The sequence below is a fragment of the Myxocyprinus asiaticus genome, chromosome 8 (genome assembly GCF_019703515.2).
Source record: "Myxocyprinus asiaticus isolate MX2 ecotype Aquarium Trade chromosome 8, UBuf_Myxa_2, whole genome shotgun sequence".
Lineage (NCBI taxonomy): Eukaryota > Metazoa > Chordata > Actinopteri > Cypriniformes > Catostomidae > Myxocyprinus > Myxocyprinus asiaticus.
The window spans coordinates 26,527,430-26,541,621 of record NC_059351.1 but is presented as its reverse complement, the minus strand read 5'-3'; the positions used below and the strand labels follow the sequence as shown (position 1 = coordinate 26,541,621).

Below are 14,192 nucleotides of genomic sequence, written 5' to 3'. Positions count from 1 at the left end.
AAAAAATAAATAAAAGGAAGCCCTGTACAATTCGTCTGACTTCGGGTACACCTGGCCCCAATCAAACTCATTTATTAGGGCCGTTTACATGTTCTTGTGCAATGGAATTGAGCAGAATGCAAGTAGTCTTAAGATGCTTCTTGAAAACTCAATGTTCAAGGTGGGGAAAAAAAAAACAGCGAGATGCAACACAACAGCCCTAACAACAAGAGGGTTTTGTCATGCAAACTGTATAAAAGCAAAGTACAACATGTTAATCAGCATGTCTATTTAAGCACAGCTGCTACTAAGATGCAATGTTTTGATGGGGCAGGCAATGCCCCCCTTGTCCCCCCCTTAAATCCGGCCTTGACTGCTGCAAAAATATCAGACAAAAATCTAGACAAACTAGTCAACCTCACTTATTGACTAGTTGGTCATTAAACAACTAGTAGACCATCATGACCCATCCCTATAACACATTTATCAGTTTTATACCAGATTGTTTTCCCATTACCAGGAAAACCTTGAAATATCATGGAATAAAATTATATATATCATGAAATTGAATAAAATCTTGTTTCAAGTTATGGAAAAGGCTTTGAAAGTTCTGTGGTACATATGTATTGTTGTAGTTTTTCTCTGCCCTAAAGTATTTCATCACCATGACTGCTCGTGTGGAGCATATGCAAAGTAAAACTTTCTCTTAACCCATTGTGTAGTCCGATTTGTGAGCAAATTGTTCTTTTGAGTCGGTTCTTTTCAATGAATTGGTCAAAAGTTCACAAATCGGTTTAAATGGTTCATTAGCAAATAGGTCTGAATCAAAATTATTTTTAAAATTCCACATCCAGTAAGCTAAAACGACTGGAAAAGAGAAGTGCAATGGTCAAAACAGGTGGGAACGCTGTAGTACATATCATACCTTCTCTCTATCAAATACACTATATTGCCAAAAGTATTCGCTCATCTGCCTTTAGACGCATATGAACTTAAGTGACATCCCATTCTTAATCCATAGGGTTTAATATGACGTCGGCCCACCCTTTGCAGCTATAACAGCTTCAACTCTTCTGGGAAGGCTTTCCACAAGGTTTAGGAGTGTGTTTATGGGAATTTTTGACCATTCTTCCAGAAGTGCATTTGTGAGGTCAGACACTGATGTTGGACGAGAAGGCCTGGCTCACAGTCTTCGCTCTAATTCATCCCAAAGGTGCTCTGTCGGGTTGAGGTCAGGACTCTGTGCAGGCCAGTCAAGTTCTTCCACACCAAACTCGCTCATCCATGTCTTTATGGACCTTGCTTTGTGCACTGGTGCACAGTCATGTTGGAACAGGAAGGGGCCATCCCCAAACTGTTCCCACAAAGTTGGGAGCATGGAATTGTCCAAAATCTCTTGGTATGCTGAAGCATTCAGAGTTCCTTTCACTGGAACTAAGGGGCCAAGCCCAGCTCCTGAAAAACAACCCCACACCATAATCCCCCCTCCACCAAACTTCACAGTTGGCACAATGCAGTCAGACAAGTACCGTTCTCCTGGCAACCGCCAAACCCAGACTCGTCCATCAGATTGCCAGATGCAGAAGCGTGATTCATCACTCCAGAGAACGCGTCTCCACTGCTCTAGAGTCCAGTGGTGGCGTGCTTTACATCACTGCATCCGACGCTTTGCATTGCACTTGGTGATGTATGGCTTAGATGCAGCTGCTCGGCCATGGAAACCCATTCCATGAAGCTCTCTACGCACTGTCCTTGAGCTAATCTGAAGGCCACATGAACATTGGAGGTCTGTAGCAATTGACTCTGCAGAAAGTTGGCGACCTCTGTGCACTATGCGCCTCAGCATCCGCTGACCCCGCTCTGTCATTTTACGTGGCCTGTCATTGCTGTCATTCCCAATCACTTCCACTTTGTTATAATACCACTGACAGTTGACTGTGAAATATTTAGTAGCGAGGAACTTTCACGACTGGACTTGTTGCACAGGTGGCATCCTATCACAATACCACGCTGGAATTCACTGAGCTCCTGAGAGCGGCCCATTCTTTCACAAATGTTTGTAGAAGCAGTCTGCATGCCTAGGTGCTTCATTTTATACACCTGTGGCCATGGAAGTGATTGGAACACCTGAATTCAATTATTTGGATGGGTGAGCGAATACTTTTGGCAATATAGTGTATCAGCACATTCAGTCCTAAAACACACAAACTCTCTCACACTCCAGCTATGTCTGCTACAGTTTCTCTCATCTCCCCATGGGCTCCCATTAGCACAGACCTTCAGTCGCCTTCATTTAGAGGCTCACAACATAAAAGATTTGAAGTGCCTTACTGTTCCACCCTTTAAAGTCTCCATCCCTCCACCTCACCCAACCACCCAGTCACCATCCATTTATCTATTTCTTTACTTGAGCTTCCTCTCTGCTCTGCACAATGATAATTGTAGGCTTTTACCACCGTTACTGTTCCATTGAGTAATGACATTTATACCAACATCTAATACAGTCAGTGGATGCAGCCATGCAGAACATGATCATACTAGTAATCAACAAGTTGTGTAACCTGACATCAACCCCATACTGCCAAATTACTGACAAGCAGCATTCTTCATCTGATATTTTTGCATCATTTCAGCTGTGGTAACTTTTTTTCTTGTGACGCTACTGATTGTGATTTGTGCCAGCAACCTCTGAGAAACAGGTTCTAGCCCTATAGAAATAGGAAGTAATTGCATTCACATAAACAGTGGGGAGCACAATTCAGAGTTTGCATTTTCGCTCTAAAATGAAATTTTTACTCCACTGCCGATTAGCTTTGGGGCTTGGGTTGAGCCCAAAGTATACTTCAGATTTGATGCAAGCACTTAGCAACTGCGTATGGTCGAATGCTCACCTTTCAAAAGTATACTCCATTTGATTGTGCACAGCTGGCGCATGCACGCTATGACTGCTATGGGACACCAGACTATTTTTTATCAGGAGTTTAGACCTATAAAGATGCCTTTTATTCCTTCAGGCTTGAGTTATACAAATGCAGGTATCACACACACGCAGTCCTCCTCACACACAAGCTCTTGATGCGCACATCTACAGTTGTAGTTTCCACCTTCATCTTCTATTGTTTAGCAGCGATTACATCTTCTAGTGCTTCTTCTTGACAGCAAATGGCTCAACCGTAAGCATTTTTTTTTTAAGACTAAATTTGCATCATGTGTCCTGTGATGTTGGAGGGGTCGAGGAGGCCGATTGCACCACCTTTAGTGAGCCGCTGGTGCCCCCCCTTTACATGGCGCCCATATGCAAGGTATGCAATGCATAGATGGTTTTTGCGACTCTACGTGTGCCCATACATTCTACAACAATTCCAACTTCGGCCACTGGGAGCAATGATTCAAATTTCAGTAAGCACAGATTTTAAAGAAACAAATCAATGATTTTCTTGACTAGAACGGGAGTAATTTCCAAACAATTCAAAACTTTTCATCGGTTGATTCATGATTCAAGTTCTGTCTGTAAACTCAACACAAAAAGCATCTGGATATGTGGCTTTGATCGGCAAGCTGGACTGGGCCATGCAGAACCAGGAAATTATTTGTAGGATCCCGGCCCCGGGGCTCAGCATTTCCACCCAAATTTTTCTAACTTTTGTTTCATAAATGTTGTTTTCCCTCCCTGTCATATTGAAATCTAATTCTCCTCTGGGGCCTCCCTGGCAAAGATCAGAGAGCATTCTCTTTCTCAGTAGGCCAGACTTTCCTCTCAAAGCTCAGCCGTGCCCACTTGAAGCTTATAGGTGATCAGCATTTGAAGGGGACACATTTGGGGGCTCCCTGAGAAATACATAGAGCAACAAAGCTAATTCATCTCCAGAGGGAAGAAACTGACAAATGACAGATCTAGGAGGCACGAAACTGTACTCCTGCACTGCCGGTTGGTTATTGAGTCTAATGTCAGTTCCAGCGTAAAGTGTTTGGTGTGTTCGAACATCTCTGTAGATGGAGGGATTTTCATGTTGAAGGTTATTTACTTACATTTATGTTTTTAGCAGGTGCCATTTCACAGCAAGGTCACTTACAAGACTGCCTCGGTTGGTACCTATAAAACTTGTTTTGTAAACTTGTTTCAATACTGGGTCTGACTTGAGACAATCGACACATAATTCAGAGCTTTAACACATGCATTACACGCATAAACTCTACATTTTCACTCTTTCACAAATGTTGCAATCTGTTGCTTTACTTACAGTCAGCAGGGTTAAACTCAAACCAGATTCAAACACATAGCCTACAGATATTGGAATTCACAGAATGCTTAGTCTTTGTGAACTTTTACTAAAAAAAAATTGCACATTACTTTATCTGTTTCATTTAAAGCCATGGTGGTGGTAGATGATCCAGCCATAATAAAACTCATTGCCAGAGGCACTGTGCAAGTGGAAAGACAGTCTTTATGAAACACTTTGCAATTTTGTAGTTTTGTTTTCATTTCATCAACATTAACAGACCACATTTTAATACAAAAAGATAAGTACTGTGGCAGTACCATGGTACAGTGATGGTGATACCACGGCACTATAAATACTGTATCATGGTACAGAATGCACTTAAAGTATACCTTAACAATAGCAAATATACCATGGTTTTCCATGGTACATGTCCAAAACCACTTATAAAAAGGTATCAAAACTGGACATTGTAGTACCATGGTGTTCTTAGAAGTACCTGTATCTTGAAGAGCAATGTATACAACATGGTACAACGATCAGCCACAACATTAAAACCACCTGCCTAATATTGTGTAGGTCCTCCTCGTGCCGCCAAAACAGCGCCAACCCGCATCTCAGAATAACATTCTGAGATACTATTCTCACCACAATTGTACAGAGTGGTTATCGGAGTTAACGTAGACTTTGTCAGTTCGAACCAGTCTGGCCATTCTCTGTTGACGTCTCTCATCAACATGGAATTTCCATCCAGAGAACTGCCGCTCACTGGATGTTTTTTATTTTTATTTTTTTTTTTTTTGGCACCATTTAGAGTAAATTCTAGAGACTGTTGTGTGTGAAAATCCCAGGAGATCAGCAGTTACAGAAATACTCAAACCAGCCCATCTGGCACCAACAATTATGCCACAGTCCAAATCACTGAGATCACATTTCTCCCCACGTCAGAGCTGAGGGAGAGTCAATGATGCCTACAATAAGGCTAGACGCTGACTGAGGATGAGAGTGTGGCTTAAGTGCGTGTCCAAACGAGGTGAAGATGAGCTGCAGGTGTGAGTGATTATAACGCAGGTGTGAGAGAGCGAGTGACTGACAGTGAGGGAGAAGCCTGGTGCCGTCTTGACATTATCTTTCACAAGCTACACATATGAAATTCTTTTTCACTCACCTCACACCCTGTATGAGCCAGGAATATGCACAATGGACATCTACTACAATAAACTCCTCTTGGTCCAATTTGCACAAAATTTTGCATCTATTATCTGGTGAACCTCATGACACAAAATTTTCAAAAGAATTTTGATTTTTCAAATCATTCAGAAAATATTGGTTGATAAGTGAATTTGGGAAATGGCCAAAACAATTATTGGCTTAAATCTCCTAAACAATTTGACAAAACAAATTTATTCTGATAAGATTTTGTCATGAGGGTCTTTAGATGATATATACAAATGTTTGTGCAAATTGGACCAACAGTCTGAGAGGAGTTTAAAAAAGGAGGGTTTTTTTTAAATTATTATTATTTTACTCAAAATAGTGAATGGAAGTAAAATCGAAGATATTTGTTTTGATTTGCTAATCCTTTTAAGTCAGCAAACACCATACCCAAAAAGTAACTAGAGTACTTAGTAATAAAATGACTTTGCCCCTGACAGGTCTGTTCTTTCACATGTGGCAATTTTGATCAGTTTCTAAACTTTTCCAAACTGCTTGGTCCTCCATAATTGTCGCTTGGGGCTATATTTTTCTTTGGAGTAATAAGCATCAATGAATCCTTCACATTAAAATAACTAAATGTATTAATAAAGTAAATGGGTTCGAATTTGATTTAATGTTGACTTAAAGAAAAAGTCTCCATTTGCTCAATTTCATTTCATTGCTTTCTAGGACCAACATTTGAGATATTTTAAAGATGTTAAAGAGATCTCATTTGTAATTTTTAAATCAAATATGACTACTGTCTGCCATACAGATATAAGTTTTGCGAACCTAACAAGAATTTTGTGGAATCAAACTGAATATGCTGGCATTTGATCATAGAGCATTGATCATCATCCGACAAGCCAAAAGTATCTTCTGGAGAACATGACAGAAAGCAGAATGTTTCAGTGTGTCAGAAACGCACCTTAGATCTGATTAAAGTAGTCTTGGTGGCAGTTGTCATGGCAACAGAGGTGGGCGGCAGAGCTGTCACAGTTCCATTAGTGGAGTGGGATAAGTGTGTGGCACATGGGAAGGTGCCGATACATTTATACATTTACATTTATGCATTTGGCAGACACTTTTATCCAAAGTGACTTACAGTGCCCTTATTACAGGGACAATCCCCCTGGAGCAACCTGGAGTTAAGTGCCTTGCTCAAGGACACAATGGTGGTGCTGGCTGTGGGAATTGAACCAACAACCTTTTGCTTACCAGTTCAGTGCTTTAGTCCACTACGCCATCACCACTCCTAATAATAGGGATCATATGCTGTGTGATATGTCACATTTACTGTACATGTCGTAAAGGTAACGTAACGCTTTAGAATACTGTTTTATACATAACAGGTAACTATGCAGGAATGAATGCAGGACACATGAGTAGTACCACATTAACACTTCAGTCACTACTGTTAACTAATATAGAAACACAATTAACTAATCAGTAAGTAATGACGATCTGATGATTGTGGTAGTTTACGGTTAGGTAATCAATGTTTACTGAATTGTATTTGCCTCACTAAGAAATACTAATTAACTATGAGTAAATAATAATAATTACTAATTAATTACTCATCACAACATTAACTAAAATAATGCATTACTGCCATCTACTGGCAGCTTATTATGGGAGCAGCGAGATAAATAATTATTATCATGCATAACTATTTGATTTCTCAATTTCTTAGCATTTAATTAAATATAATTTTCATTTAAAATAAATAAAATGATTGGTAAAAGAAATCCTTTATTACGGCATGTATTATTATGTGAAAATCTGTTATAGGGTGACCAAACATCCTCTTTTTCCTGGATATGTCCTCTTTTTTGGATCTGAACAAATCGTCCGTCCGGGATTTAAAAATTGTCTCTAAATGTCCTGGAGATTTTTGTAAAACAACCTCTGTATGTGACTCGTAAAGTTGAAATGTGCGTGTCAATGGCAAAAGTGTCAGAAAATATTATGAACATGAACATAAGTGAGGGGAGAAACAAGCCCTGAGTCTCTATTAAAATATTATCCATACTCAATATTATGTGACAAGCACAAAACATCAGCCCAAGGAGAGTTTAAATGTATTTAATTAATAAATGTATTTATTAATAAATGTTATTAGTGTACATTTTTTTATTTATATTATTGGTTTGATAGTAACATTGTAAAAAAAAAAAAATTAAAAAAAAAAGATTGCCTCATAAAGTAGTTTCAGTGTAGCTAGCCACTTTTTTTCATAGTAACTTGTAGTGTAGCTAACTTATTTTTCAAAAGAGTAGCTTGTGTCCAAACTGTATTATTTGGGGTATCTTTTGTAATCATTAATGAATAACTTGTGCATGTTACATAGTACATAATGAGTTCTTGTCAATAATTACTTAGAATAGAAAAGTGAAAATCTTGGTTAAACCTTAATGAGTTGTTACCACATCCATATGAAGGAATTACTAATGATCTGGAACAGTATTATAAGGTGAAAATCATGGTAACTCACTATTAATTAATGAGATCTTATTGTGTACTTCCTTATGAGTTAATGGTTATCTTGAACAGTATTATAAAGTGAAAACACATTATAAACCATTAATAGTAACTGAGGTGTTACTTGTCAGTTAATAGTGAATGCTCAAGTATTTGGTTCTACATTTTATTTATGTATTCAGATACAAACATGCACATCAGTTACATAAACATTCACACAGATTCAAAACATATTCTTGTGACATTAAATTCATTGACCTAATACTGCATAATAAACACTTTACTGGTGTACAATATCTTTTATCAAACCCAGAGCAGCATGTAATGATTTTAAAGGCTTGTGCTCACAGTTGCAGTTGTGAACGAGTGCCGGTGGCCTTATATAAATGACTTAAATACGGCTCTCATGTGATAAACATATTTATGTTTCAAAAATTATATAATTTGTTGATATAATATAATTTTTTTAAATTAATTATATAATATAATTTTTGAAACATAAATATGTTTATCACTTGAGAGTTGCATTTAAGTCATTTTCATATGAATTGCATTTTTCTGTATTTCAATAACTTAATGTAATCAAACAGAATAATCTAAACTGTAAAACTACAGGTCCATCAAGCCCCTAATCGAATCAGGCTTCGTGATATTCAATGCTGGAGCTGAGGAGGTGGGCGGGGTTAAAACCTGATGAAAATGAAGAGTGCGGTTCTGCTCACTCCACTCCGTCTGAGCGTTTCGATGAGCAAATAAACACATGTAAGCATTTACTGTAATACATCATTTTAAGAGTACTCGATAGTATTTCTAAAACACTATTGAGTGGACTAACTGTTCAGGGCGAAAGTACACAGACAGGTAGAATCGGCCTTGGAGCAGTACAGTTTTCTGGTTAAGTCTTTTAAAGATCAGCACACTTGTTTTCCGACACTTTATATTTGTCTTAATTGGTTGTTTTATTTTATGTTGTAATGTTACGCTTTTAATGTCGATTGTGGAAATTATGATAACACTTTATATTAGGGATCAGAAATTACACAGTAATTAATGACTAATTACACTATGTGAATGTGCAAATTATAAGTATAAAATAAATATAGAAGTTAGAGACTTTTGATGCTTAGTGTAAATAGCAACAAAAAGCATCCTTTTTGCACTAAGGGCAAATAGTGTTAGATGCTATTTGCACCCTAATTAAATACTACCATACAATAGAGGGGCACCACTGCAGCATGTTTATTGTGTTTATTTAGAGTCTCACAAACTCCCTACACCAACCCCTAACCCCTTAAGATCTCATTAACTAATAGTGAGTTACCATGATTCCCTATCTGTCACTCACTCGACGTTGTGTCGATGTAGTGACACTAGGGGTCACTCTTGGGAGCCCGAGACACCTCTGGTCTTTGATAAAAGGCCAATGAAAATTGGCGAGTGGTATTTGCATGCCCCTCCCCCGGACATACGGGTATAAAAGGAGCTGGTATGCAACCACTCATACAGATTTTCTCTTCAGAGCCGAACGGTCATTCTACTGTTCATTCACCTCTGCTGGATCTGACGGCGTATTTCAGCGGCTTCTCCCTCCTCTGCACTGGTGCACTGCAGAGAACGCCCCTGGGCGCTTCGGCAGAAAACAAAGAGAGTATATTTTCTGAAAGAGCTTTTTCCTCTAAAAGAGTATATTTCTCTAAAAGAGCGGCACACACGGAACGTCTTTTTAAAGTCGCGTCTTTTTAAAGATGCCTTTCCGATTGTGTGTTATTCCTGGTTGGGGTCGTTATCTCTCAACTTCGGATGGTCATGATCGCTGTCTTTCGTGTCTAGGCGCGACCCACTTGGAGGCAGCATTTGTGGATGGTTCATGTTCTCATTGCGAGAACATGACCATGGCAACATTGCAGGTATGAGGCCAGCGCGGCTAGCACTGGGGGTAATTTTGGGACCCCAATGGGATCGCCTCCGCCGGGTATCCCCCCGCGGACCTCCCATTCCCCAGCATGGATGAGTTCGCCGGCTCGTCTCATGACGAGTCTGGCTTCTTGTTCAGAGCCCGCGAAGATGATGAGCTCTCGAGCGCAGCATCAGAGAGCGCGCTTGTCCAGTTGGACGCAGAAGCCTCAGCTGGGCTCCCCCCTTCGGGGACGATTGCCCAGTCACAGGCTGATGCTGAAATGACGGACATGCTTTCCCGGGCAGCCGCGAGCGTCGGGTTAGAGTGGAACCCTCCGCTCCCCACTGAACCCTTGCGGCTTGATGATTGGTTCCTGGGCTCGCGGTGCTGCACAAAGCAGCCACGCCCCGAAAATCGTGGGAGGCACCTTTTACCGCCCGGCCCCGATTCCGCAGTTCCCCCGCTCTCACTACCCTCGATGGCGGGGCGGCCAGGGGCTATACGCCGATTCCCCCGGTGGATAAGGCGCTCGCGGTGCACCTATGCCCGTAGAGCGCCGCCACCTGGTGCGGATGCCCTAAGCTCCCGTCCAAGCCCTGTAGGCTCACGTCGTCCCTGGTGGCTAAAGCCTACAGCACTGCTGGACAAGCTGCCTCTGCCCTGCATGCCATGGCTCTCCTGCAGGTCCACCAAGCCAAGGCATTGAAAGAACTTCACGAGGGTAGTTCCGCCCCAGATTTTATTCAGGAACTGCGCTCGGTGACCGACCTCACTCTCCGAGTGACGAAGGTCACGGCGCGGTCTCTCGGGCAGACGATGGCCACATTAGTGGTCCAGGAGCGCCACCTTTGGCTCAACCTGGTTGAGATGGGTGAGGCCGACAAGACACGGTTTCTTGCTGCCCCCATTTCCCAGGCTGGCCTATTCGGCGACACCGTCGAGGACTTTGCCCAGTAGTTCTCGGCGGTGAAGCAGCAGACGGAGGCTATCCGGCACATCCTGTCCCGGCACAGCTCAAGATCCCGCACTTCGTCTGCTCGTCGCCAAGGGTGTCCCCCTGCGGTGCCTGCCCCTTCGGCCCGGCCCCGGCGTGGAGCCCACCGCAGGAAACAGACGCCACCCGTCTCACAGTCGGCGCCTAAGAACCCACAGAGGTTGAGACGGGCGACCTGAGGATGAAGGAACCCACTCACCTGGAGCTGGTAAGAAGACCACTCCATCCCCCGGTGGAGGGCCGGGTGGAACATTTTTATTACCTTTTTGTTTGATTTCACCACATGCCCAAGTGGCTGCGGTACCCAACAGTTTAGCAAAAGAGCGGTTTCCTTCCTCCCTGGGTCACATACCCAGTGTGCACGGTCGTCATCACGACTACCGTCCACGGGTTTTCCTTGCAGGATTGGCATTCCAGCGGTGGTCTTTCCGCACCTGAGCGCCCAGCTGTGGCACACAGCCGCCCCCGATGTGGCAGTCTCCATGGGTTACAAGGACAGGCCTCTTCCTCCCCCTTCCCAGGCTGTTCCTGGGGTGGTCACAAGGAGCCATGTAAGTGCTTCGATGTCCCTAGACTCAGCACAGCCACGACGTGGTGTGGCACCTCGAGCTCCGCCCCGCCGTGAGGCCCCACCTGCCGGTACGTCCGACGTTGTCACCTTGGTCCCCCTTGCGCGGAACTTGGATGCGTGGCTTGTGCTTTCCAATCCATCGCGATGGCTGATCCGGACCGTCCGACTCGGCTACGCAATTCAGTTTGCCAGGCGCCCGCCCAGGTTCAGTGGTATTCACTTCACCTTGGTCAGGAACGAAACCGCTGCTACTTTGTGTGCGGAGATCGCTACCCTCCTTCAGAAAGGCGCGATAGAACCTGTCCCTCCAGCCGAGATGAAGAAGGGGTTTTACAGCCCCTACTTCATCGTACCGAAAAAAGGCGGTGGGTTGCGGCCAATCTTGGACCTGCGAGTACTTAACCGGGCCTTACACAGACTCCCGTTCAAAATGCTGATGCAAAAACGCATTCTGGTGAGTGTCCGGCATCAAGATTGGTTTGCAGCGGTAGACCTGAAGGACGTGTACTTCCACGTCTCGATCTTCCTCGACACAGACCCTTCCTGCAGTTTGCATTTGAGGGGCAGGCATATCAGTACAAAGTCCTCCCTTTCGGCCTGTCCCTGTCTCCTCGCGTCTTCACGAAGGTTTGCAGAGGCTGTCCTTGCCCCGTTAAGGGAGGTGGGCATTCACATTCCCAACTATCTCGACGACTGGCTAATTCTAGCTCACTCTCGTGACAAGTTGTGCACAGGGCTTCGGGTCAACTGGGAAAAGAGCAAGCTCCTCCCGGTTCAGAGCATCTCTTTTCTCGGTTTGGAGCTGGACTCAGTCTCTTTGATGGTGCGCCTTACAAACGAGCGTGCCCAGTCGGTGCCGGCCTGTTTGAAGGCGTTCAAACAGAAAACAGCGGTTCCACTGAAACTTTTTCAGAGGCTCCTGGGGCATATGGCATCCTTGGCGGTAGCCACCCTGCTCGGGTTTATGCATATGAGACTGCTTCAACACTGGCTTCAGACTCGAGTCCCGAGATGGGCATGGCACCACAGGACACATCGCGTGGCCATCACGCCAGTCTGTCACCATCTTTTCAGCCCTTGGACCAACCTCTAGTTTCTACGGGCAGGTGTTCCTGTAGAACTGGTCTCCAGGTGCGTCGTGGTCAGGACAGATGCCTCCAAAACAGGCTGGGGTGCTGTTTTCAACAGGCACGCAGCCGCCGGCCTGTGAACGGGCCCGCGACTGCATTGGCACATCAACTGCCTCGAGTTGTTGGCAATTCTGCTCGCCCTGTGGAGGTTTCAGCCATTGATCCAGGGCAAGCACGTGTTAGTTCGGACAGACAACAGGGGACTTACAGGCGTTCTCTGTCAGCGAATCGTGCCTGGAGTTCGGTCCGGGTTACTCTCACGTGATCCTGAGACCCCGACCGGGCTATGTGCCCAAGGTTCCCACCACCCCTTTTAGGGACCAGGTGGTGAACCTGCAAGTGCTCAGTAAGTGTGCTAATGAGGCCCTGTACTGAGATAGGTGCTCCACATGTGCTGGTTCCCCCGAAGGCAACACCATGTGATATTTTCTGCAAAATCATTTCCCTGTCGGTAAACTGCATCTTCCTTGGGCAGGGGCCCCTCTGCCCCTGGTTGCCATGCTTTGTAGAAACTCCTTCCCCTTTGGGTAGGACCTACCATGGGACCTCTCCACATGACATACTTCCGATAAGGAACAGTAAAGACCATGTGACATATTTCCACTCAAAATACCCCCCCCCCCCCCTTTTTTTGGGGCAGGGTGTGGTCTCCGCAGTGTCTTCCCCTTGGGATTGACACCCCCCGATGTAGACACTTAGGGCTCCCAGTCAGTTAACAAATTCCACTCTTTTTGGGGAGAAAAGAGAAGGAAAAGAAGCCTCGGCTGGGCTAGTCTGTCCACCTATTCATTGGGCAGTCGACTTGTTCCTGAAGGACTGTTCGACACTCATAAAGAATGTTGGGGGAGGTTACGTGATGGCCTGGTGCACTGGCTATGAGGCACACAGCAGTCTGCCCGTCACACTCCTCCACTTCACGTAACACAGTTCAGTTAGTTGTGGCGTTTTGTATAGGGACCCCTAGTGTCACTACATTGACACAACATCGAGTGAGTGACAGATAGGGAACGTCATGGTTACTTTTGTAACCTGGAGGGAACGAGACATTGTGTTCCTCTTGCCACAACGCTGAACTACCTGCTGAAATGGCCGGGACCTTATCTCGGCTCCTCAGCACAAAACCTGAATGAGTGGTTGCGTACCAGCTCCTTTTATACCCGTATGTCTGGGGGAGTGGCATGCAAATTCCACTCGCCAATTCTCACTGGCCTTTTAAAAAAAGATCAGAGGTGTTTGGGGCTCCCAAGAGTGACCCCTAGTGTCACTACATCGACACAACGTCTCGTTCCCTCCATCAGGGAACGGAGGTTACAAAAGTAACCATGACGATTCCACCCAACCTAAAAAGCCACACCATCCGCCTAAAAACCACCATGACCAGAGGCGTAGTAAAACATGGATAAATATTGGTTATGCCTTTGGAAGATGGAGATAGCTTAAAGCCCAGAAATCCTTTAAAATGGATGCTGAGTTGGCTAATTTGCATGTCATCATTCTGGCAACCCGCATGAGCTTGGAGTCTGGGGTGGGGCAGACAACTCTCCAATATTTTGAATTTGGACCGCAGTACCCATTTCAAACTCGTTGTAAATCTTACATATAGCACCTTTAATGGTTATCTTGAACAGTATTATAAAGTGAAAACGTCATGGTTACTTGTGTAACCTCCATTCCCTGATGGAGGGAACGAGACGTTGTGTCGATGTAGTGACACTAGGGGTCA

General features: G+C 44.1%; 1 protein-coding gene across 1 annotated transcript in view; it reads left to right on the top strand.

The window, feature by feature from the left end:
- Nucleotides 1-1,074: 1,074 nt before the first annotated feature.
- LOC127444967 (uncharacterized) overlaps nt 1,075-14,192 on the top strand; it is a 213,160-nt gene continuing 200,042 nt past the window's right edge. The window contains exon 1 of the mRNA XM_051704658.1: nt 1,075-1,192. Coding sequence (XP_051560618.1) covers nt 1,089-1,192 — 104 coding nt within the window. The 5' untranslated portion in view covers nt 1,075-1,088. The remainder of the gene's footprint in view (nt 1,193-14,192) is intronic.